Source organism: Sphaeramia orbicularis, chromosome 22 (genome assembly GCF_902148855.1).
Source record: "Sphaeramia orbicularis chromosome 22, fSphaOr1.1, whole genome shotgun sequence".
Classification (NCBI taxonomy): Eukaryota; Metazoa; Chordata; class Actinopteri; order Kurtiformes; family Apogonidae; genus Sphaeramia; species Sphaeramia orbicularis.
The window spans coordinates 37,589,450-37,614,475 of NC_043978.1; the positions used below are offsets into that span (position 1 = coordinate 37,589,450).

The 25,026-nt window shown below is 43.1% G+C and overlaps 1 protein-coding gene across 1 annotated transcript in view; it reads right to left on the reverse strand.

Moving 5' to 3' along the window:
• Positions 1–924: 924 nt before the first annotated feature.
• The window catches only part of runx3 (RUNX family transcription factor 3), a 46,053-nt gene continuing 21,951 nt past the window's right edge, over positions 925–25,026 (reverse strand). The window contains exons 6-8 of the mRNA XM_030127410.1: positions 13,883–14,029; positions 7,925–8,002; positions 925–3,507 (exon numbers count right to left, since the gene is read on the reverse strand). Coding sequence (XP_029983270.1) covers positions 3,026–3,507; positions 7,925–8,002; positions 13,883–14,029 — 707 coding nt within the window. The 3' untranslated portion in view covers positions 925–3,025. The remainder of the gene's footprint in view (positions 3,508–7,924; positions 8,003–13,882; positions 14,030–25,026) is intronic.

A 25,026-nucleotide genomic window follows, 5' to 3' on the forward strand; every position in this document is an offset into this window, starting at 1 on the left:
TACACTCAGCACCTCCTCCTCTTAAACTATAAAAGATCTCACAATCCAGACTTTTGAGCATTAAATTTCTAAATTAGACATCTATTATACTATGGAAATGTTTTTCTAGTAAAATGAATACTGTTGAAGAATGTGAACATAAATACTGAAAATGAAATGAATGTGAGTGTGACTTTTCTCAACAGGACCAGTGGGACTTGTATAGAAAAATGAAATCATGAAATCTCCCTCCTTAATAACATTTAGAACATTATTGTCAGTCTTTATGTAACAAAGAAACCAGTTGTGAAGAAAAACAAATTAGGCACATGTTTTTTTTTTTAATTAAAATGATTAAAAACTACATTATCTGCAAACTTTACAAGCACTCAGTATGGAAGCATTAATGATAACATTACATACATAGATAAGATTCATAAATTAACATATCAGTTTCAGATGTACATGCTTTGAGCATAAAGACAAATGAAGAGAGCAATATGAATTAACATTTTGCTAAACGAAAAAGGAAAACAAAAGAAATGTAACCTTGTGCTCTTTAATTCAATATACAATAAAACACAATTCACTTGTACATTTTGGCTTCCTTGTTTTGCATAAAGAATGATAATCAATCAAGACATTGTTTACTGCCTATCTTTCTCATCATTAATATCCTGACAACAATACAGGCAGTTGTGAAGATCTTTGGTTTGTTTTTTGAAGGAACCACACAAATATTTGTACGTGTGGTTTCTCTAGCTGCATGATTTTTGCCCATGAAAGTAAGGTCTCCAGAGGCGAGAGCAGGAAACATGCTTTACCTTAAAATCAAAGAGAGATAGGAATGAGACAAACAGGAATAAGGCAGACGGCTTCATTTACGGGATCTAGAAACACCAACACCTTGCATAACTTATTTTTACCTGAGCTGCAAATGCTAGCTTTTTTGGCTCACTATTCACTTTGAAATTAAATCTGTTATGAAGCAACTACATACTCATCTTTCAGAGTCGCGAATGCTAATCATCCTACTTGTGGAAGACTTGACGAGAAGATATTAGACACCTGATACCTGCCGTAAATACCTTAGCCAACTCATACCAGGATGATATGTGCAGACGTATGAACTACTGGCAGAACAATAAGCCCCTGGCATTGGTGGCCAGTAAATTAGACTAGAAAAGACAGAATTAGGACCATAAAAGCTTCAAAGCACTCACTGATAATTATCTAGAACAAAGGGACCTGGGAAGGTTTTCTTTTGCATAACTGCCCTTGGTGTTGGTAAGAAGACACCACTCTGATCCCACCTCTTCATCCACACACACTTCTTCCTCCAGGGATGGAGAGATCGCATGTAACTAAGGGGAAAGACCCTCAGGACAGGGGGGAATGTGCACACACACCTGTGCTGCAGGAATGTGTGTGTGTGTGTGTGTCTCATCATATAATCAATTAATAGTATTGTTTCTGTGAGTTTAAGGACAAGGACACTTAAAGTGTGCTTACTATATAGAGTAGCAGGAATATTTAATATATAGTTCTGCTATTTGTTAAAGCAGAGTTTCAGATATTTCCAAAAACAAAACTGTTAGAGAAAAATGAAAGATCAAATATAGTGCAAAAATTAAGCAAATGGCTTACATAGCACAGGAAGGGCTAAAATGGTTAAAAGAATATGGCTCTAGATACACCATCTTTCTAACAGAATCTGTTGGCCGTGGTTCATAAGGAATAAAAGTTTATAGTGCATTAAAGCTACATTGGAAGACAAAATAATTACATTAAAGGTTTTGGTTTTTTTTATAATTTAGTAGCAATATATTACACAAATTCCAAATTTATACTCAACAACAAAATATGGTATAAACTGTATATATATATTCATATGAAAGGAAAGACTGAGAGAAATGCCTAAAGATTGTGGATATATGCGAACATTTCCTCAAAGTTTGGCTCAAATAAATATCAAAAGTAAACCATGTCATCCAGTTCAAAATACCAGACCAGGACTTTTTTTTTTTTTTTTTTTTTTAAAGGGCTTGAATAAGAAATTTAAGGAAAAACAAGACTTGACATTTCAGGACCTAATTTTTCCTGCAAAAAAAATCAAACCATAAACACCCCTCTGTTTTAGTCTGGTACATTCTTCAAAACATCAGCCATTGTCCCGTTGCAACTCAATACCCTGACACAGCAGAGGAAAATTCATTTCTTTAACGAGTCCAAATAGTTTAAATGCTTTTCTCTCCAAGATGCAGCGATTGTGTTGAAACGTCTTCTGCATTCTGTAGCACCAAAAGCTAACGTGATCATTTGAGTAATAAATTAGGCAACAAGGTACTGCATAAGTACTGTGAGCATGTGGAAAAAGCTCCAGATGCAACATGTTTTCACAACTGACACAATATTTTGCAGTATTCATTTTTTTTTTTCCATTTTACAGAAGTTAAAGCTTAAAAGGACCAGTTGCTACAGCAGTGCAGCCATGCCTCAGAACAATGTCAGAGTCTCTCACAGCACAAACATCCAGTCTGACTGTTCTTCTCCTCCAACAACGTGAGTTAAATCAGTCAGTTTGTGTAATGCTTGCTGTGGTTTTTCAGTTCATCAGCTGTTCTGATTGTTTATATCTCCCATTGTCTTTTTGTTCTTCTGTCTTTAATGTGAGTGCATAACCTGTTTATACCAGACAAATGATCCTGAAATGTTACTATGGCTTTTCTGGGCTTATTCTCACTTCTATTTACAGGTTCAGCTGAACATCATCTCAAAGTTAATGGCTTTCATAGTCCTTTAAGAGTACATGTTTTAGCACAGTGCAGGAGTTCCCTCAATTTACAAAAAAACATGGAAGTCTTGAGAGAGTCGGTAAAATGCAAGTCTTTTAAGCGAGTGCTGGAGAAATAAAAGACAAACATGCAGCATTTCTCTTTTTTTGTTTTTTTTTCTGTCAGTGTTCAGTTTTTTTGTTCATCTCCTCTTTGATTCTTCTCCCTCTCTTCTTCTACACCCTCTGATTGTCTGGCAGTCTGTCTTTCGGTCAGTAAGGCCTCCAGACGGACTCATCCAAGCGACCCGAAGCACTCATGGCTGTGGGGGAGTTGCTGTGGCTGCCGTCGGCTTCCACGCCCTCACTCTGGGTATTCAGGCCCGGGTTCATCAGGCTGTTGGTCCCTCCGGTGCCTGTGGCCCCTGAGCAAGACAGCAGGCGGGTGGGGGAGCGTTCTCCCCCAGTGTTCCCCGGCGCCACCATGGAGAACTGGTAGGATCCAGAGCCTGTGCCGTAATACAGGTAAGAATTGGACTGGAAGTTCTGGGTCTGGTTGTTTGAGTAGGGTGGAGGCAGGTAGGTGTGGTATCTAGAGGAGGGTGTCATACTGAGGCCACTGATGCCCGTGCTGGATGTGTTGGCAGAGTAAGGGAAAGCCCCGGGGTAGTGCATACGGGGGTCTGAGAAGCGAGGGTCAGTCAGTGGTGACAGAGATGGAAAGGTGGTCCTCTGTGGGAACAGATCTGTAGTCCCTGTCGGCAGAAAACAAGAAAGAAAAAGTTGGAAAGAGTCAAATCTTCAGCCGTGAATGTATTTTCGATGTATGAAATAATCCACAACTCCAGAGCAGTGAACCCTCCCAAACCCCCAATTCTGAGCTCAAATTTCTTGCGATATGCCTGTCCATGGAAATGTTTGCTCAAAGTAATGAACTGAGACATTTTTTTTGCTTAATAACAGTCATCAAGCACTGACAGCACATCATCCCACAGCCTCGTGCACAAGACTGAAGTTATGAAAAGCCCCCCTCGCCACAACCCTCCTACCTCTGCTTCAAAAGAAGAGCAACGTACAGTATTCTGCCTCTCAGAGCCATGAAAAGAGGCATTGTCAGTGCAGAGGGGTGATTTGTATAAACACCGACAGCTTGTTGCGCTGTTGTGCAACTCATCATAAATCATGCTTAGGCGACAGAGGCAGACAGTGACAATCAGAGACAGACAGAGCAAAATGGGGAGGCGAGAAGGAAAAAGGAAGGAAAGGGGGGAAGAAAGGAAGACAAAGAAAGTGCATTTCTCGCATGAATGTCCTCTAAATTAATGTGTGTTGCCGTCCAAGACCTGTCAGAGTAAACTGTTAAGTGCAACCTCACAGGTAACAGCACACTGAGCCTGACTGTTGGGACTTCAATTTCACAGCACACGTTCTAATTTATTCAGCTGACAAAAGGGAAATAGAAATATTGCTCTAGGGTTTGACTTGGCACTTTGCTTCTCTGAGATCTGGGGGCCGCTACTGTCACCAACTTTGAACCTAAGTAAAACACCATATTGTTTCTCTCACTTAACTGAGAATCATTATTGGCTGGTCTTACATCCTGAGTGCTGGATCTGGCCCATTCACAATCCTGTAGTCATGTAGGCCTACCAAAGGCTGCCTGATGCTATCTACTTCAGTGGTTCAATTTGTGTCTAAAAAGAAAATGTCTGAAAACATACAAAACATCATGGTATTTTTTTTCATTGTATTACAACACTCATTTAGATGTTTGATAAATGAACGCATTTGACAAGTCATGCATGTTTGCTCTTTAAATATGACATGTATAACTTGACAACCTGATATTTTGGAAGAAGAGAAAGTGGCTAACTGCCAGGCCAAAAGTTGTTGGAAAGGTGAACGCCCTCAACTCTAGTGTACACCACAGTATCCAGGTAGAGTTCCTCATACCTGATGTCAGCTATGCTACACCAACACCTGTCGACTGTACACAAGTACACACACACACCTCAGTCCATGATTATTTGTTTGTCCGCATGTGGCTTTCATGGGTCCAATGTGCCCACATGACTGCAAGTGTAAAATGTGGATTTGGATGCCAGAGAAAAGAGAGCTTGTATTTGTGAAATAGCAAGCGCTTGCACGCCACAGCCCTGAGGGGGGAGAATGCCAAACTTGCGTGCCACAGTCTTGTTGAAATGTCTTTTCCCTATGTCTGGAGAACTGGGTCCATTTTCAGCTACAAAAAATCTGTTCCTTTGCAATTTCCATGGCTCCTGCTATACTCTTTTTTTTTTTTCTTTTTTTTTTCAACGACACATTTCTGCAGTTGAATTTCCTTCTTTTTGGGATGTGGGAGTTATGTGGTGGTGGGGGGGCTGTTTCTTTTTCCAGAGTCTACCCGGCACCGGAGTCGAGGTCCATATCTGATTTCACGCGAGGAAAATCCAAGCTTCAGCTGCTGTTGATTCGGGTGAAGTGGAGTCGGCCCACTAATTCCTACCGGACTCCCAAAAAGTCTTTGCTCTCTCTTTCTCTCTCTCTCTGCCTTCATCTCTCGCTGTCTGTGCTAAATTTAGGCTTCAGGGTGAAGCTGGGAAGGGGATCTGTGGCGTGGGGACTTGATGGCTCTGGCTGCTGCGGCCCACCCTGTACATGATCTCCACCTAATTGGACTTGGTGGAAATGTGTTGGCTAAACTGTGGTGGGGATCGACTCCTGTGTTCCGTCAGGGGAAACTGGACTGGACACTTATCACAACACCTTAATGGGCTTGTGCAGTATCAACGTCTTGGCTCTGAGCCAGGAGAAGCCAGCTACCACCTTGAACTGTCTACAGTACAGTAGCTCCCTCTGGAGGAGAGGGCTAAACAAACTGTTTTGTAATTGAGAAGCAAAGTTATGCAGTCTGCTTTTTCTCCCTCTTAACCATTGCATACCTTACTGCATCCCCACCCTCCCCCACCCAGTATAAGTACAGGCTTCACTGTTGTGGCTGTGGTAACAGTGGTATATCTTTGGCAGAGAGGGTCTTCCTAGCTGAGCCTAGTAGCTGCCTGTAACCTCTGCGGCTCAAACCACACATGATCTCCATTAGGCTCATCTGAAACGTGTTGACTAAATTGCTGGGACAGGAGAGGGGATGGACCCTAGAGGGCTAGCTGGCACAGTCTGCCATCTGGGATGTTCCCAGTCTGTGAAGCGGGTAGCTGGGAATCAGAGCTTTTATAGAGAACATAGTGTTCTAGTGCTCTAATTTCTCCTGTTGCTTTGCAGCTTTACTCCATACTCTTATTTAACTCTACAACACAAAGGGTGGAGTCAACAAGTCCACTACTCCACACTCAACCGTGTAACCCAGATATGACAGGAGGTTTGCCTCATTTGCTTACAGGAGAAACTGATTTTGGTTGTTAACATAAGGGCAACTTTGAGACGGTCATGTCTGTGTGTGTCATTTTGTGCAGGTTATATATGTGTATTTGTGTGTGCCCGCATGTGGTGGATGACAATGGGAAGATGCAAATCCAGGCGCTCACCTGTGAAATGTTTACACAGGCTTGATGCAAACTGTGACGGCCAGCGCCTGGGGAATGGTGTCTCAGGCAAATAAGTGGAGGGAAGGAAAAAGTAGAGAGAAACCCCATGCTCATCAAGCAATATGTCAAAACTGTGTTTTACAGAGTTGTTGTATTCTAACTCTTTATCTCAATAGCATAGTTCAAAGACACGTCTGTGCATGACACAATGAGTCGTATCAACAGACAGCTGTTTTTTAATAGTAGGAGATGTGGCTTTGATTTTCTGACCGGTTTGGGTAGTCTGAACTGTGGATGCCAAAAGGATGAGTAGTCAGTACTGATAACAGGGTGATGATGACAAGGCAACTTAATGCCAGGGCAGACACTGCTGCTGCACACACCAAAGAATAGGAGACCCAAATGAACACAAATGATCTGCAAGTGTTTATTTAAACACTAAGGCTTTGGGCTGAAGCATCATGTCGGATGCAAATGATAATCACCTCTGGACTGTGGCACCATGGTCAACAGCCCCGAAGCCTCATCCACGTTGGGCACTTAATCATGTGAGTGCAGGGGAATTTTGCATGCACCCAACTTATGACATGCAATACAAGCAAGGCAAAGGAAGACTGATTACAGAAAACCCAAGATTTTCCTAATGTGTCAACACACAAGGTGACATGATTAATACATATTTTTGTTAAGTAAAACCTTTTTGAGATATGACACCAAGCTTGTAGAGTTGTAATTCAGTGTGCTGTTTTGACCTTTTGATCATTTTCAGTGCTGCGTGTATTATGTTACTTCACAGACTGCCAAAAATGTAATGTTGAGATTTTAAGCTTGTCTGAAATCTGCTGTTAGTCACCATCACTCTTTCACTTCAGTTTTCTTTGTTATAAAAAGCTCTGTATACGCAGTCCAGCACAAAGTGTAGATACCTGATGTTCTTTCTCAGTAATAACAAATAGTGATTTTTTTTGTGTCTCTTTGAGGAATAACATATACGTTGTAGAAAAGAAAGAAAGATTGTTTAGCCTATTCTGCAAGTCCTTTTATTCTGTTCTTTGTGTCTGAATGTGTGCCCTCATCACAGTGTGAGTGGATGACTCAGCACATCTTGTGTGGTGTGGTGGTTTCTGGGTAGGAAACAAATGAAGACTGAACGGGCTAAAAAGAGTGTGGTAGTGAAGGAAGAAAAAGAAGGAAGAAGGCAGGGTGGTGGCGTCCTAGGAATGTTCTGGGATGTAGTAAGGCCCTACGGGCAAAACGAAACAGTCTCCAAAATTGTCACAACAAATGACACACCCTGTGTTATGCCCGCCTTTCCAGCTTCTCCACTTTGGTATTGTTTGTTCAGCTTGAAGGTTTGTCACAATGACTGTTAATTAAAAGAAAGTTATAGATCACCGGCTTAAAGATTGAAAAGTTGTGAGCCTATTTTGCCAATACACCATCTGTCTTTACTGTTTTTCCAAGTCTCTTTGGTCACACTTATATATTAAGGTCACTGCTCTTATTGACCTAATTCTTTGTCTTCTTTAAATCTGTAAATTCACATAAAATTTTGGTTTATCCCAGAAGGGCTGTATTTGTGTTGATGCACGATTATAAGATTTTTATGTGAGAAGCATCTGTGTCTTACCTGGCCATGGTCTCAAGTCCTCCTCTACCTTGCATGTCTTCAGAGCAGGGGTGTCCATTTGCTCCTGCCACAGGGCTGCTGTAACACACAACATAAACATAGGTGAACACAAGGATCTATTTTATTTTGTTGGTTATGGAATGAAAAACTGTAGCATTTTTTTGGAGTGCAGAAAAATGTGTGGGTTGTACAGGGTGAGGAAGTCTCTGCTTGTGCCATAGAAATCTGAAGCACAATCCAAAAAAACCCCTCATGACAGACTTGTCAAAACTGTCTTGACATCTAGCGGTTTGGAGATGTGTCTTCCTGTCACAGGTTGGCCTCTGCTGACTGAGCAGTGAAGACTGGGAAGAGAAGGGGTGGTTTTTGCACTAGGGTGAGACCAGGCTTGGAAAAACATGCTTGATGGGTGCATGGGAGATATTTTTGGGTCTTTCAGGCGAGACTTATAGGGGCAGCAGAGACCTGTGAAGCACAGGACACTTGCTTGCCTGTCCAGCCAAGCTGTCAGGAAGCGAAGGAGGGTCAAGGACCTACTGGCCCAACGCGTGGGACCCTGCTTCACACTCAACGGTCACACCACAGGAGGGTTGACACAAACAAGAGCTGTTTGCTCTAGGTCTGAGACGGTACATTTGTTACAAGACAACTTGCACGGAGCTCTGTGGACATGGGCAGTCTTATATTAAAGTCTTTTCCTCCCTAGAATTTACCAAAAACTTGTTAAGACAAAGATAGAAAGCTGCATTACATAACCCAATTTCTGTTATGGTCCTGTAATTTTCATGAAAGTTGAACATGGTATCACTATGTCTTTACCCTCTGCTGTTGAGTTACCACAGTATAGTAAACACATAACCTCCTGTGGTGGCAATTAGGAAGCAGAAAGATGTCAGAGGCAGGGAAGGGGGTGGCACTGGGCTCTTCACCTATAGCTGCACTGCGCTCAGCATGTGTTAGATATGTGCTTCCCCTGGAGCTCCTCCACTTCCTTTGCAAAGACCCAAATCAGCACTCAGTCACCAAGAGGTCCTACACTATGCCTCACAATGGCAAATTCTTACACATAAATGGCCTTATTCAGAAAGCCTTGCAAGCAGCTGGTGCGATTCGCTCAAGAAAATAAACATTTCCTTCAAATATTTTGATTGGCCAGCAGACAACGTCAATACCAGAGGCACAGATTACTCCTGTTAATAAGAGGACCAACCCCCTGGGTGGAGCTGAGGAGTGGGGAAAGCAGGGAAGTGGGAAAGAAATAGGAAGAAGCAGCAACGGCGTCACTAATAGGTAGTTTTTGGGTGGTGCCAGTATAGTTTTGGGGAAGACACAAATAAAAACATACACTGCTTTTGAAGTGTATGTGTAGATGAAAGGGATGGCTGAGAAGATGTTGAGCCAAAATGGCATCCATCCTCGTGACTCCGGATCCAGCAACGCCTCTGAGACATGTAATGCGCCCGCCGTAATGAAGCGTGTCATTGAGACACAGTGAATGCCGGCCCTTGTGCTGGCTTCCTGTTTCGCTTAGGCCTTAGGCGTCGCAACGGGGAGAGAATGTGAGAGAGCAAGTAAGAGAGAAAGAAAGACGCCAGCGAGGAAGAGAGGGAGAAAGAGAGCGTGTTAGAGGGGAGGAACATGGCCTTGGCTCAGCTATGTGGGACATTTGATATGTCTTTTGAGCCCTCACTTATAACGTGAGCAAAAACAAACACATGGGCTGAAAAATCCTATGTTCTCTTTGAGAGCTCGTCGTCCTCCCACCCTTCCCCTCTCCCCAGACTCAATAGAGACTGTTCATGGCACACATGTAGTTTCTGTAATTGCTGAAATGTAAAACTCAGCCTGACTCTGATGTGAAATTATAACTTACACAAACAGTTGAGTCTGTTTTTTTTTTTTTTAAAAAAAAAGAAGCTTGCTCTCACTTCTCTTTTTCTCTCTCTCTTTTTTTTTTTTTACTATTGAGGCTTCAAAAGAATCTTTTTGTTAAAGAACAGAAACATTTTCAGTTTGAATTATTCATCTCGGGGTCACAAAAAGAGAATAACCACAAGTGAAGAGTGAGGCACCATAACAAATAAACTCCACGGCGGTCAATGACATATTATGTAAATAGTGAAGCGCAGAAGTAAAACAAAGTGTCTAAAAGGAGTGGTCCAGATTCTTGCTAGTTTTGGTTGTATTGGCCTCAGAGGGCCAGCTTCCTGCTTGGGTTTGGCAGAAGTCAGCATGAAACTCAACTAGCGTGACGGCTATACTCAAAAGTATACACCGCAGCTACCTGACTGTGCTAATTTCCTGCCCTGCTCTTGCTTCTAATTGGCTGATCATGTCATTCTGGATGTGTGAATTAGTGTGAGTCTCTCGACTGCTGCAGTAGCAGAGTGCCGCCTCGAACCTGGGGGGCCGGCCAGCTTGTTTATGTGGAGTAAACAGTGTGGTCACTGTGGACGAGGCAGGAGGGGCAGGCTTCACTGGGCTGGTCCTCCATCAAACAGGACTTTTTCAAGCTACGTTCAGTCCAAAGGCCACAACCTGAACATGCTGAACATACTGGGCTACAGCACATCTGCAGCAGATGTGTGCCAGTTTACGCAGGAGGAAGCCAGAGGTAGCAACATGGTAGAAGTATCACTAATAGAAAAGTTTTGTTTCTTTAGAATAGAATATAATTTACAAAGTAAAAAATGAAGTGTGTAATATATTATTTCTGCAAGACTCTACGGACGTTTTTAATAACACACATGGGTCACAAATTTAGACAGGCAGGCTCAATAAGAGACATGTGCACCCACACACACAGTCTTGGGCCCTCATCAAAGCAGTGAACACTTGACTTGATGGCGGAACGTTATGCTAGTATCTGATATTCATCTTCAGAGAGGAACACACAGGTGTTGGAACAAATAACATGTTAAATGATACCACCTTAAAAGTGCCAGGACTTTCTTTTTGGATGATTAAATTGCTGCTGTATTTCTTTTTTTCCTCTCTCTGTTAAAACACATTTAAGTTAAAAGAGCCGCTTTCGTCTCGGTTGTCTGTCAGAGGCTGTGCCAGGGGCTTGTTGAGTTTTGCCTGCATTTAAAACGGAACAAGGTAAAACTGCAACAAAGTTTTCCACTTTGTTGAAATCAAATTTTCTATCAGCTGTTTGCTTTTTTTTTTTTTTTTTTTTTAAAGCTAGAGAGAACTAACTGTGTATGTATTATAAATACAATGACACAGTTAGATGATACTTTATGTGTCAAAGGAAGAAAAAACTACCACCCACAGACATAGACATGTACCTCACTTGAGGTTTGAAAAACCAGAATAACAGTTTAGTACTTGATTGTCTGAGTGTCAGATTTGCTTGACTGCACTGGTAGATCCACACGTTTTAGCCATACACACTCCCTCCACCCTCGCTAAGAATCATTCCACATGTCTAGTAGGCTTACCTGTGGCCACAGAAGAACAAAAACAAGGAGCAAATGCAGCGTCTGCCAGTGTGCAGGAATCCTGTCACTGCATGCACTGTAATGAGCTCTTAATTACCCTGTCTGTCTGGGGCACAAGTGGAGAACTTGCAACACTAGCACGGAACTGTGAGTGTGTGTGTTTTGTATTTTTAATGTGCTTATGGTGCAATCGTCTGTGTGTGTGTGTATGTATATGTGTGTGTGTGTGTGCATTTACAATCTAGTCTAGTGTTGAGCAGATGTCTGGAGATGTGTCCTGTTGACAACAAAACTGAGACGGTATTTCATGGCTCAGACAACAAAATGAAGCAAGGAGGCTTTGGGGGGAGATGACAATGTATTTTCTTATTTAGTCCTCTTCAAGGGAAAACGCAAGGTTCCAGCCCCGGATAATGGAAAACGTCTTTTGTAACAGCAACACAGGAATCCATTTAATTATAATGTGCTGATGGGCGATCTATCACCCGGCAATTCTCAAACAAACAGGCCTGGGATTAAAAGTATCTGCAAAATACAACAGTGTCTGGCAGAGCTGCCAAAAACAGAGACGTGTGTGCTGTTGATATGTAAACACCTCCCTGTGTCTCTGAATGGGATTTATTACAACAAGTCTATTTTTGTTTGAGAGCTTCACTTGTAATACTGCAGTGTTGTTGTCTGTGCATGATTCCTACACATACGGGAGTGCTCTGTGTGATCTGTGCTGTGACATACATCTCCAGTCTGGGCTTGGATAGACAAGGTGGGAGGGAGAAAGGCCCTGTGCTCTGTTATTTAATTATTTTACCACTCTTGCCCTGCGGTATGCCGTCATGATGGTAATACCACAGATTAAGGTGTGTGGTTTTTACAGCCCTTCCCCTTCTTTGTCTCATTCACACACTCTTCTTATAGACGACCTCCAGTCACTGTCAGCTGTAACATGAAGCTCAAGGCCTTTACTGCCTCTGACGGTGCCAAATGATGTTAATGTGTTGTGTCTGCTCACTGTGTATGTACTGTGTGTATGTACTCTGTGTGTGTGTGTGTGTGTGTGTGTGTATTGCACCATTGCAGCCCTTTGATGCTTGACAAGCCTATGACGCTCTAATTCCTGTCCTAATCCTGTGTGAGGCAGACGAGAGTAAAGCAAAGAACTCCTCTTCATCTGCTGTCTGGACCAAGTCTGTACACCTCTCCCTGCTGAACAGAGAGGACCCCCCCACCCCCACCCCATCCCTCATATTCAACCCTTACAAACTTAAAGCTCTCTGTATAAGCTTTGCTGCAGGGGGCTTTTTATTGGCAGACAACCTACAGATCTTACGCCAAACTTTAAACCATCAGAAAATTATCATCACAGTGGTTGTATTGTGTTGAAGCGGCACACTGCTTATTTTCAGCCTAACAGGTCAGTGGTGTTTCTAAAATGGCTGGCATGTTTTTTTGCTCGGTACAGGCTGTGCGAGGGAACAAAATCAATATCAACAGTAAGTAAGGACATGGGGGAACAGGGTAAAAGACTATGTGTTCTGTGCAGTCAGCTGTTAGATATAGTACCCATACTAGTGACTCAGCGCTTGCGAAGCGAGCACAAGGCCAAACACTGGTGTATAGCTGTGATACTCACTGATAGAGTTCCACCCACACACGGCCCACTGCTTCCAAACAAGCCCTCCTGTACACAGCAACATGCTGATACAAAGGTAATGAGATTCATTAGCTAGCATGAGAACTAGAGAGTAGGCGGGAGAGAAGGGCAAACTGTGTAAGTGTGTGTGTATGTGTTTAGTCTGCATGCTTCCAGACATGGTATCCTGTTAAAGAGGCTGTGACATATGACAGTGAGCGAACACTCACTCCAGCCATCGCCCACGCAGCTGTCCACAGCACACATACACACACTCTGCAGAGTCTACAGCCCCCTCCCCATCCCATCGCACCACCTCAGTCTGAGTCTCACCCCCCACCCCCGCTCATTCGATCAGTCTGAGAGTGACGTGATTGCCAAGGTAGCGGGCGGCTGTTACATTCCTGAGGCTGTAGTGTGCGGTGTGCGGAGGCCAGCTTCGGCACCCAGGCCAAGCTCGGGTTGGCAGCATCCGCCGTGCCACCTGGCCATAGACTCAACCCTGCGTGCTGTGGGGCCTGGACCCACCAAGGCAGGGCATCCGGGGACAGAGCTGACATGAGCCCCCCCTCAAACAGCTACACACATAACAGCCCCCAGATTAGTGGAACAAAATTCTAAAGCCCCCTGTAGAGGAAACGCACATGGAAGGGCACTTGGCTTCATTTAGCTCTGGGTGAACAGCATGTACTGTGTTTATGTGTAACAGATTTGTGTTAAAGATTACTTACCCTCTGGCCAAATGAAACAAAATATGTTTGTATTATTGAAAGAGGCTATTTACTTTTAAGTAATTGCTGTTAATGTAGGCTCAGTTTGGAGTCAGTTTTATAGTGTTGTGGTGATGTTGTTTGTTCGTGTCTGTGCAGTTGTGGTTCTCACCTTGTGTGGTGCTAAGGTGGGTTTGGTGGATGGGGCGGGGGTTGTTGTTGACTGGGCCTATTCTCATACTCCGCTGGTAGCGCTCAATCTCTGACAGCCTGTCAGAGAACTGCATCTTCTGGGGGTCTTCCATCTTCACTCTGTGCCCTGAAACAGTGACATGAGGAAGATGAGAAGGAGAGGAACGAACATCTGCCCATTTACCACCTACACAACCAGAAAATGGTACATTACATAAATGCACTTTGTATTGCCAAAGTTGTACAAAAATAGCAAAAACAATAACAGGAGTCTTATTGGAAAAGCTTTCCTTCTCCTCTCCCTTATTTCTTAATAGAACCAGGCAGTTTGACATGTCCTGGCAAAACAGCCTCTCTTTGCCGGTCTGAACTAAAATTAACGTGAAATTGACTTTGACTGTAAAGGCCATCAATATCCCCCACCGTAATTCACACACACAACGCCGTCACCATGTTTTCAGCTTCCAAATAGAAAAATATTATTAGAATGTTAACAGACCTTGAAATATATTGGCTAGACACTGTTACCCAATCTGCACCTGCTGCCATGTCATCCACAGATAACGATAGCAAAAGTGGAAAATAATTGGCTTGCGGAATTTTGTTTTCAGTGAATCTGAAGACTAAGAAATCTAGAAGTCTAAGAACTTTAAATTATAAGAAGCATTTCCATGAAGAGATGAGGTTAAGTGATCTTTATCTTACTGAAAAAACAAGATTAGGAGTAGATCTGTCCTCAATAAGCACCCCTCCCACTCACACACACACACTGACACAGCCCTTAGTCAGAAGAAAACGCCCAGACAAGGCTACCAGACCATATAGTCATCAGCCTAAAACATAACTGAGAGATAAGCAAAACACAGAGGAAGCACTTTGTACTTGACATAACAGGTGAGAATTAGCACTGAGTGAGTGAGACCTATCTGTTGCACTTCTTTTGTCCAGATCCGAGAAACTAACCGACACACTTAGCGCCCTTATCACTTTGATGCCTCATTCAGGGAGGTGGTTAAAAAAAACTATGTAGACACTCACATGTACACAGACGGCACGCATGTACACGCACACACATTTACATGCACAGTCTCGACATGTGAACACACCTTAAATGTCAGACGTGAGTCCGGATGAGGGCTATGCCTCTAATGGGAAGAAGAGATTTTAATGTAACTATCAATGCACCAAAACTGTGTGTGAACCAGCATGTATACATTCTGTGGTTTTCTCCCTGGCATCTCTACAGAGTAGCCTAATGTGAAGTAATGGCTGGATTTGAATATTTTATCACTATATAAAGGGGGCAAGGCAGACCGACCAATATGGATTTTGCCCGTCCTTTCTCTCCACTGACCCATGGGCAATATATCTTCCCTCTGAGGCTGACCCATGGGTAAAGTTTCCTCTCGTTTACCGCTCTGTCCATTTGTTTGTGCCCACCACCTCCCCTACATCCTCTCTTTATGAACTATATAGAAATATCTGGCTTCTACGCCCCCCAACTCACTGGCTAGGAGACACACCGAGGGTACACGACTGTATGTTGTTGATGCACAGACACAAAGTCTGAGCACTGAAAAGTCCCCACTACACCAATTCTGACTGTAACACACAACTCTTTTAGTGTTTCAGACTCGCTCACAGATCAACAGTTAGGCTGGACTTTAAGTGTGTGGGTACGTGTCTTAGAAAAGAGAAAGAGTCAGTCATGAGTAATCTGTCTGAGCAGAGACAGCAGTTCTGTTGCCGCTCTCCAGCTGTTTGTTTTCCAGAGCATTAGGACTTAGGACGCCAAAGTAAAGGACGATGTGTGTGTGATTCCACCCATCAGCCCACCAGTTTGCTGCGTGCCGTTCCTCAGGAACATGTCCGGGCGTACTCAAACTCTGAATTGAAATATCTTTTTTATTCAGACTCCTATGTGGCCAGCCTGCCTTCTTTTTCAACTGTGATGGAAGGAGTGAAGACCAGATTTCTCTGTCTCTCTCTCTCTCTCATACACAGTCACTCATGCCGCCAAGTCCAGGCTCCATTACCCACATAGACACTGTGGCTACTGTCTGTTCCAGGCCAGAGCAGGGGCGGCCAGGGGAAGCAGCCCTCCAAATATAGCCCCTATATGTGTCCTTGTGTAGTTATTAAGAGATTTACACCACCTCAAACGTCTGAGGTCAGGGAAATGATACATCCCACTGCTCTCTGGTTGGAAAAAAAGACAGACGGCAGGAAAAAAATGATAATTGGTCAGTTTTTCTGCGGCCAATGGTGGTCTAAGATGAATTGGCTGGCTCTTTAGGGATGAAAGTGATCATTCAGCTGCCCACAAACACACACTTGAGTCTAGCTGTGGATCCCGTGGCCCAGTTCCAGCTGGCACCGGCACACTGTGTTTGGTGACACAGTGTTCGGATCTTCCAGTAGGGGGTTCAGTGGGCTGTGAGAGGCTGATTTTTGGGGAGCAGGGGCTTCATTAGAATGAGGCCTGGAGCTCATTAACCCAGGGCCCATAGTTGCTGTTAACACCACTAATCAACTGGGAAGCAGCTCTAAAATGTCTTTTCCATTTCTCCACTGTTTTTCTCTTTGTTCTTGAAATACCCCTTCCCGGTGCTCTGTCTTTGTCTTTTTGGTACGTGAAATAGCACATACAAATTTAAAAAAGAAGCTTAAGATGATGGGGAGAGGGAAAAGGCCAACATTTGTATTAGTTTAATTTGTATCTTGGCCAGTAATTCTGTCCTTCATAACTTCTAAGACACCAGAATCCTTTCTATGACTATTCCATTTAACAAATAAGGTATGGCCACTGACGCTGACCTAATTTAACTGTAGCTGAAAAGTTTTAGTGCTCTTCTTCTTTGTAGCATCAACAAGGTAGTGCCAGAGACCCAGAACTCATATGATCCACTTAAACCTAGTGTTAATACTCTGTCTTTGGCCAGTTGACCCCCGCTGTAGCCACAGTGTGTTTGGTCCGACCGCCAACATTTGACTTCGATGCTGCAAGGCTGAGGGCCAGAGGGGTGCCGATGGTCCACACCAGCCCCATTTCAGAGGGGTTTCTGTGGTCAGATGAATTTTTAATGTGTCAGGGTGCACTTAGGAGAGAATGTTGCACTGTTTTTCTCTCTATGATATCATAACCACAAGATAGAGCTGGGAAATGGGGGCCAGTGCACACATGAGGCCTAAACAGCAGTGTTCAATATGCACCAAGAGCCAAAATGGATGCTAAAGGTTGTAGATTTACTAGCCTCCTCTCAGAGTAGCGGTCACATCATCTGAAAGCATTATGGAAGTCTATGAAGAACAAATAAAATGCTTGATATAAAATGTCTGGTATTAACGATGTACTGAAAGCCTATGGTTGTGTTTTGAAGAAATGGATGTGCCATTATCAGTCCCTACTTTGTTTTGTGCGCATGATTTTTTTTTTCTTTTTTATTTCCTGGTGGTGTTTTATCCGCTGCAGAGTATCTTGAAATGCATCATGCTTTGTTTTTTTGTGCCTGTATGCTTTGAAGTGATGGCTTCAAATGTAACTGATAATGAAAGTGTGAAGTTGTTTTTCATATTGCGCTCAGCAGCACATATGAACAGCAAACCTGACCAAATCTTGCCCAGCCTTCTCTCCACAAAGCTTATATCAACACAGCTCAACGGAGACATTGTTTGCACAGTAAGGTGACAGTCAGGCCTTTAACAGTGACAGCCACAGCTGAATGATCATCCAATATGACCCGTTTCCGTCCTTCATCTCCTGCCTCTTGTCTACTTTGCTGTCTTTCTCTGTCTGTCTGTCTCTGTCTCCATGAAAGAAAGAAACATATGTTCACATCCAAAGGGAGACACATTAAACACAAGCTCTTTTTAGTAAAGGGCTGGGCGCTTTTTCAGGGGCAAAGTGAAACTCTATCTGGACGGCAAAGGGCAATACGTGCTTTGGCCCTAACCCAAGTCTGCACTGAATATATTTGAAGTGTAAATATTTGTTTTCAATGTATAAATGGACTTGATAGGCCACTGATAACACACTAGAATTGATTTGGAGTGCATGTATCACACTAAAAACTATGTCTGGCCCGTAAAGTCTGGTCAAGTAAGGTATAGAATTACATAGAAAAATGTCTGGGTAGTGTAAGGAGGGCTGCAAAATGTTTCACTGTTATGTTAGTGAGTCAAGCACGATTACCTTTACTGAAAATGTTTCTAGGTCAGGGAAGCCCGTCTTTTAAGTGTTTTGTATGTTTAAAGATAAGTCTTAAAACACAAGTGAACAACACAAAGACACAGCTTTTCCAGCCCCACTGTGTGATGTGGGGTGACAGTTGAATACACGTTGCAGCGACTTCTACTTGCTTGCGAGCAAACTTCCGTTTCCCCTCAACAGACATAGGGGACGTTTCAACATCTGTTGAGCAAAGTCTTGTACACCTGTCTTCCTCTTCCTCCTCTCCAGCAGACCTGAACTCTGTATGTTCTTGTTCCCACCCTGCCTCTTAACGCTAACCTTTCTTCTACTTCCCTTTTCGTTCTATTAGTGGCACCATTGTACAGCCCACACAGCATCTCTGCAGCAGTACGTTTAGTGCTGTATTTTCGAAGACCACCAATCACACAGTTTGGTATTTACACTGGAGCGAATCAAAGTTCTTGTTTTGAGGCTGACCCTGAAGGATGTGGGTTTTACCCTTGGCTGATGATTGCGGCTGTCTCGTCTGGGCCTAAATGAGTCGATGTTAGCCACACGCAGACATTACACTACTTTACACTTATTTACGTAACACTCGTAACATTTTCAGTATGAATGTGTTATATTTTACAAGTATATCATCCCATGGATTGAATACACGCACTATGCATTTTGTGCAGATATTAAGTGCAAGTGAAAGTCTCTTATAAGCACCGAAGGAGGTGGTGAGGCTTTTGTGGAAGCATTATGTCCATCCAAGCTTTCGGGTGGAGGTCAGCAAAAGTTTTGACATGCTTTTATCTGTAGCTCACCCTCTGCGGCCACAGCTAAGGGATTGTCTGGGCCTATAGCTCCCTCAGGCAGATGCATCAGGCTCTCTCTGGGGACATCAACAGTGTGAAAATCCCCCTCGCACGCCTGAAAACAAGCTGCTTGCAGCGGAAGTTGCTACATGAAACTGTTTGAGCAAAGAGCGCAGCCTTCCTTTTCTGATAAGGGGATAAAGCCCTTTACATGTGTGTGTGTGTGTGCATGTGTGCGTGTGTATGTGTGTATGTGAAACAGAGGCAACAACCACACAAGGACAGCTTGACAGTGAGGCAGGTTGAGGCAGGTGAGTATAGTGGAGGGGTGCCAAAATAAGGCCCAATGCGCCCGGATTCCCTAACAATACAACAAGGCCCGTAGCAGATTGATAGCAATCATCCTTCTTTTGTTCTGCTGTTCTATACCTTTTGTGTGTGTGTGTATGTGTAACTGTCTTCTGTTTGGAAGCTGAGGCGTGTTGAGGGTGATATGAGCGGGGCTGTTTTTCAGGCCCTTTTGGCTGCTTGCCTGCAGACTTCGTAGATTTCCCAGTGCTGCTGCTGCTTTGGCCTTGTCGAGCACAGAAGGCCTATTTGGCTCCGGTGACAGATCATATTAAAGCAATAAGCTGCTTTGAGAGTGTTATTTTAGCCCTAATGGTGAATGGGGTGGTTGTGTGTGTCAGTGTATGTGCATGTTTGCGTGTACCAGGTAGTCAGGTTGCTCTAAGTAGCGAGGTGCTGGGGAAAAGGTGGGGGCCTCACAAGGCTGTGGGAAAGGAAAGCAAGCCGCTGCTGTCACATACATCAATGCAACGCCAGCAGATGTGTCAAACGGCTTCGCGTTCACACCTCAGTGCATACTAGCTCACACACAATAATGTGCAACAAGTATGCATTTACCCCTAAATACACACACATACGCTGATCATGAAAATGAAAATGAAAATTACGATTTCAGGTGGGTCAGAGAAAGATGTGTGAAATGTTCTACTGTGTAGGCGTCAAGACCATACTTTCAGTATTAGCCTTCTTTCTGTAAGTTAACATGCTTTTAGTGGACTGCTGCATTAGTGTTGAGGATACAGAGATTGACCTCTCTTCTTCTGTGATGTTTCCAGCCTATTTTGGTGAGCCAAGGTTTCCCTCTGTGTTTACACAGAGGATTACAACCTTCTCTGCTCCTGGAAGCAAAAGAAAGATCTCACTACACCTATTATTTGCTCACTGTTCCTAACCATTAAGGCCTGAAGAAATAAATATTCAAACCACAGGGTGGTACGCAACGTCTTTTCCAGTAACCAGCAGGTGCCTTCTTCCCACAAACCGCTCCCCACTCCGCCCCCATCCCCAATACCCGAACACAGAAAACGGTTTATTGTCATAATGCAGCAGGGGAGAAAATATTCCTTCACTCATGGGCCATTTATTTTTCTAAATGCAGATCGGAACTTTTATTGAATTACAGCTGAAAGGTCGTAATGGCTCCCTCCTGTATGGGTCAGTGTAAATAAGGAAGAGTGAGCACACACAGAGTGGGCATTTTACTTCCCTTCATAGGTAGGTAAACAGGAAAGACGCTTGGCCAGTGAGTTTAGAGGGGAGAGGGTAGTGAGTAGGTGGAGAGACTGAGACGGGAGAGAGCTGAGTAGGCAACGCTGGCTGAGTTTTTCAGTAATTCTCAGAAAATGTCTTTTCACAGCCTAAAAGTGTCGTCTGGGGCCACTGTAAATAATTTGGTAATTTGTATTGCATGATGTCCTTCAATTTGGCGTCAGTAATTATAGAAATGTTGTCTGAATGGTAAAATAAAGGGCACTTTGCCCTTAAAGCTATTGTGTGAGTTGCAGTCATCAAACAGCCTGAGGAGTAGACATGGTGCTGTTTCAGTGTCAGACAATGTTCTTATTTTTCCTGTTTTTAGCAGACACTTGTGCATTGACTTTGTAACAGCTGGCTGAAGAGCAAACAGAGGCAGTGAGGAGGGAAAGGAAATAATAAGTAGTAACATACTACATTTTTGTGTTTATATCACTGTTTAGTTGAGGTATTTCAGCTAATTAGCTCAGCTTTCACAAGAAAGCCTAACTACAACAGCACAAGTAGGATTAGCAACAGCTGTGTGTGTGTGTGTGTGTGTTGCCGCTCAAAGAGAATTGGCTTCACAGCTTCTAGATGTGGTTAAGGTGGCAACAGTGGTCAAAGAGCTTCCATGTAAGTCCTTTATTTACTCGCCCATGACAAAATTTTATTATATTACAAGTGCTTTCAAGTCTGTCCTATTACACTTTAATCCTTCTAACATCAGCGACACTTTCATTTATATTTATAAATTTATGTTTTTCAAATTCATATTTAATCAGTGTGAGTGTCTGTCTCCTGTATTTTAAAACCCAGACAACATTGGACGTTTTTTGCTACCAGTCACAAGCATCAAATCTCAGAGTATGGTGGAGGTTTTGTCATACCACTCAATTTCCCTTCTGAAATCAGTCCAAACCTTTTCAGCATACACTGGTGCATTCCAGCGCATTTATCAGTTAGCCAATATTTGCTCTACATCTAATCACTGAGGCCAAGTATGACGCGTCTGGAGTGACCCCAGGGAGAAGGAGCGCCATAGTTGACAGTCTCCCGTCGCCACCGACGCCACAGAACACTATTTCACTGAAAAATAAAATAAATATCCCTTTTATCAGCTCCAATCTGCCTGAGAGCGGTTTTGAGGCAACTATCTTCTTAACCAAATCATAAATTAGGTGGTCATGAGTTTGATTGTTGAGGCTAGCCACTATTCCGAAGCGTGTGTTAGTGAATGCAACTAAGGGCGCTATATCCCCAGGTTATGTTTCTGGGAGTCATGGTGAGCCATTAGGAAAGCACCCAGCATGAGACATGCCACTGTTTTTCTCCTCCCCTGGCACTGATACACCTGTAGGCCTTTCTTTCAAAGACACCCATCTCCATTTACAAACATCAAAGTTGCCTTTGAGAGAGCAATTCGCACCGAGGGTAAGCCTTTCATGTGATTTGTGGAGCATGGGCGTGGCCCGTGGGGGCCGACTTAAAGAGATGGACGCACCTGGCAGGTGCATGAGCTGAACACCCGCACACGCAAATGCAACAACACACATGCTATCGTTTTGTTTACTTTACAGACAGACTGCAATATCACAGGAAAAATAACACAGCAAATGTCATTGTTTGTCTATTTGCATACTTTGTACAGTCTGTGTGCCAAATGCAAATAGAATCAACCCGCCAACTCCAACATGCACCCCCGCTGCCCCAACTCCCCCCACGCCCGCCATTCTCCTCCTGAAGCTGTGTGAACACACCCAGCCAAATAAATAGAGGCAACAAAACACGACAGCACTTGTGTGATTTCGGTGGAAATGTGGGCATATGGGTGGGAAAGTTAGAGGGCATGAGAAGAGAGTCTGTAGACATTGCATTTGATTGAGACATTTTGTAATTTGCTCAGCAGTTAGTGTGTATTCATCATGTCTATCATGTTGTATTCTTATCAGGTAAATTACTACATACAACAGACTCACAGCCTCAGTATTTAGCAAACAGCTCATCTCATTTCTCAGATGTTTGTGTGTGAACAACATGACTTTACAAGCCATGAATTTTCAGGAAGAAACTACACTACATAATGAAATGTCTGATTTGATTCTGTTTGGATTGTTAATGTTTTCACTGGACAGATTAAAGTGTAAAATTGTTGGCTGTAGCTTTGTTGTCACCTTTAATATTTTAAGTAGAGCCACTTACTTTGAATTGCTCTGCTTTTCAATTTTTTCTTTTTTTACTTTTGACTTCTAATCTCATCTCAAATCACTTGTGTATTTAAATACTTCCCTGTTGTGATTATATTCTCAGACTAAGACAAGAAGATATACATCCTCACACTGTATTATTTCAAAAGCTCGATATATTTCCGACTCTTTTTTTAATCTCTCTGACCGAACCTGACCTCTGGTGAGTTCATCTTTTCTTCCTGGGGACTGATTCATTTCAGATAGACAGAGTGAGAGAAACAGAAATACAAACTGCCCCTCCTCCATGAGTAAATAAGCACCGGCTGATGTCATTTATAAGTGAGGGAGTGAGATGAGCACCAGAAATATAGCTGTAGGATTCATTTGTGAGAATAGCCCTGTAGGGTGCACGTAAGTGTGTGAGAGGTGGTGAAGAGGCACCTGATAGCAGCGACAAACAGGGAGGGTTTTGACACTTAAGTCATCTGCTTTCTTCCTTTTTTTTCTTTCTTTCTTAGCAGTTCTTTTCTTTTTAGATTGTTAAGAGCTTCTTAGACAGAGATTATAGGTGGGTTTTTAATAACAGTTGCAACAGATGAGCTTTCAGTTTGGCCTCAGCAGAAGTTTGATAAAGTATGACGATAGATGGTGGGGGGTGGGAGGAGGGCAGTGACGAATACCGGATGTGCAATGAGGAAATTAGCAGCAAGGGAGACAAAAATACTTAGCTCAACATGTAGCTGCTTTTCTGTAGGGGAACAGAAATGTTGTGTGCGTTTATTTTCATTTATGTGTGTGTGTGGGTATGTGAAAATCCACTCATGCACACATGTATGCCCATGTGTACTTCATATCTATCTCACTGCTTAAGTGTTTAGCGAACGCATGGAGTTCTTTGTTACATCGCCACAGGCAAGGCACCACTGCAGTCCTGTCCATCAGGTTCTTCTGACTGGATCAGTAAACATTAATAAAACCTCCCCCCCTTCGATGCCAGCTCCTGCCGCGGCTAGGCTGGCAGCCATGCAAATGCAGGCCCTACACAAACAGCCTGTAAAGCCGTGCACAGGCTCGCCCAGCAGCCTGCCAACCTGCAGACAGGTGAAAGCAGAGTGGCCAAGTTCAGGCTGTCTGCACACCGAAAGAAAATGATAAAACAGTTGTACAGGCAACATCGTGTGGCACTGCTGATTAAAAACAACAGACAAGAGGCTTCAAAGTAGGCTCAGCACATATAACTGTCTCGAAGGATGAGATTTATAATGAAAAAACGCTGTTAGTTTTATGTGTTGGCAAAAGAGAGTTTCTCCTTTGGCTCACAACCTTATACAGCTGATATAATGTGGTGCCTTGTGGTTAGAAAAGAATCTGATTATTTTTATGGCCCTAATAATGTCTGAATGGTAGTATGTGTTCCTTTGCTTTGACTGTGCCGGGACATGACTGATATTATACTCTTAGAATGTGCTTCTTGTTTGAATATGAGAGATTCTTTATCTCATCTCACAAGTGATTTCTATTTTGAGGCAGTCTTATTAAATTGGGCTGGAATTGGAAAATGCATCTCAGATTTACATCTGACAACTCATTGAAACCAGTAGAATGAAAATATAAGTTTGCTGTGTTCTGAATTCTTATTCTGTTCAGTCTGATCTGCCTTTGAATCTCCATGTGGATGAGCAGATGTATTATTCATATTTCCAATAAGCTTTGACTTAATATTTCAGTCATCTTAACATTTTATCTCCGTAGTTAAACTGAGGGAGGCTCCATGTAAAAATCATTTTCAGAAGCGTTTTCTAAATAAGCCTTTGTCAATGTTTATGAATTACTTCTCAGCTCCATGCAGCAGAGTTTAATGGAGCCTTAAATTCTCCCTGCCCTATATTAAACAGTGTCACTTTATAGCACCCAGCGCCAGTGTAAAAGTAGCACGGCCACTCTGACGCCCCAGCTGAAGCCGTAACGTGTTGACAGACAGACAGGAGTCTTCTTTAATGTACACTGTTATTTCAAGCTGACACACTTACAGATGCACATGAGAATGTATTTAAGCTCTGGCACACATTCAGCCTTTTTATTTTTATATATATTTTTTGGAAACTAAACCCAATCAAATTGAAACTATCCGTGCAAATACATACACACATACATACCCATTCAGTATTTATTATTATCTGGTCCCTTCTACTGTTGCAGGCACTGTTCTTTTATGCCTCTGCAAATAGCGTCCAGCCTGGCAGGGGGGGTGATGCCCCCTCTTTTTGAGCCCCTCGTCTCCTACTCTGCCAGCCGTCTCCCTCCTCATGTGGCACTTTCTGCCTGTTGTGATCTGTTTTGACTAGGTTAAATCCACCCT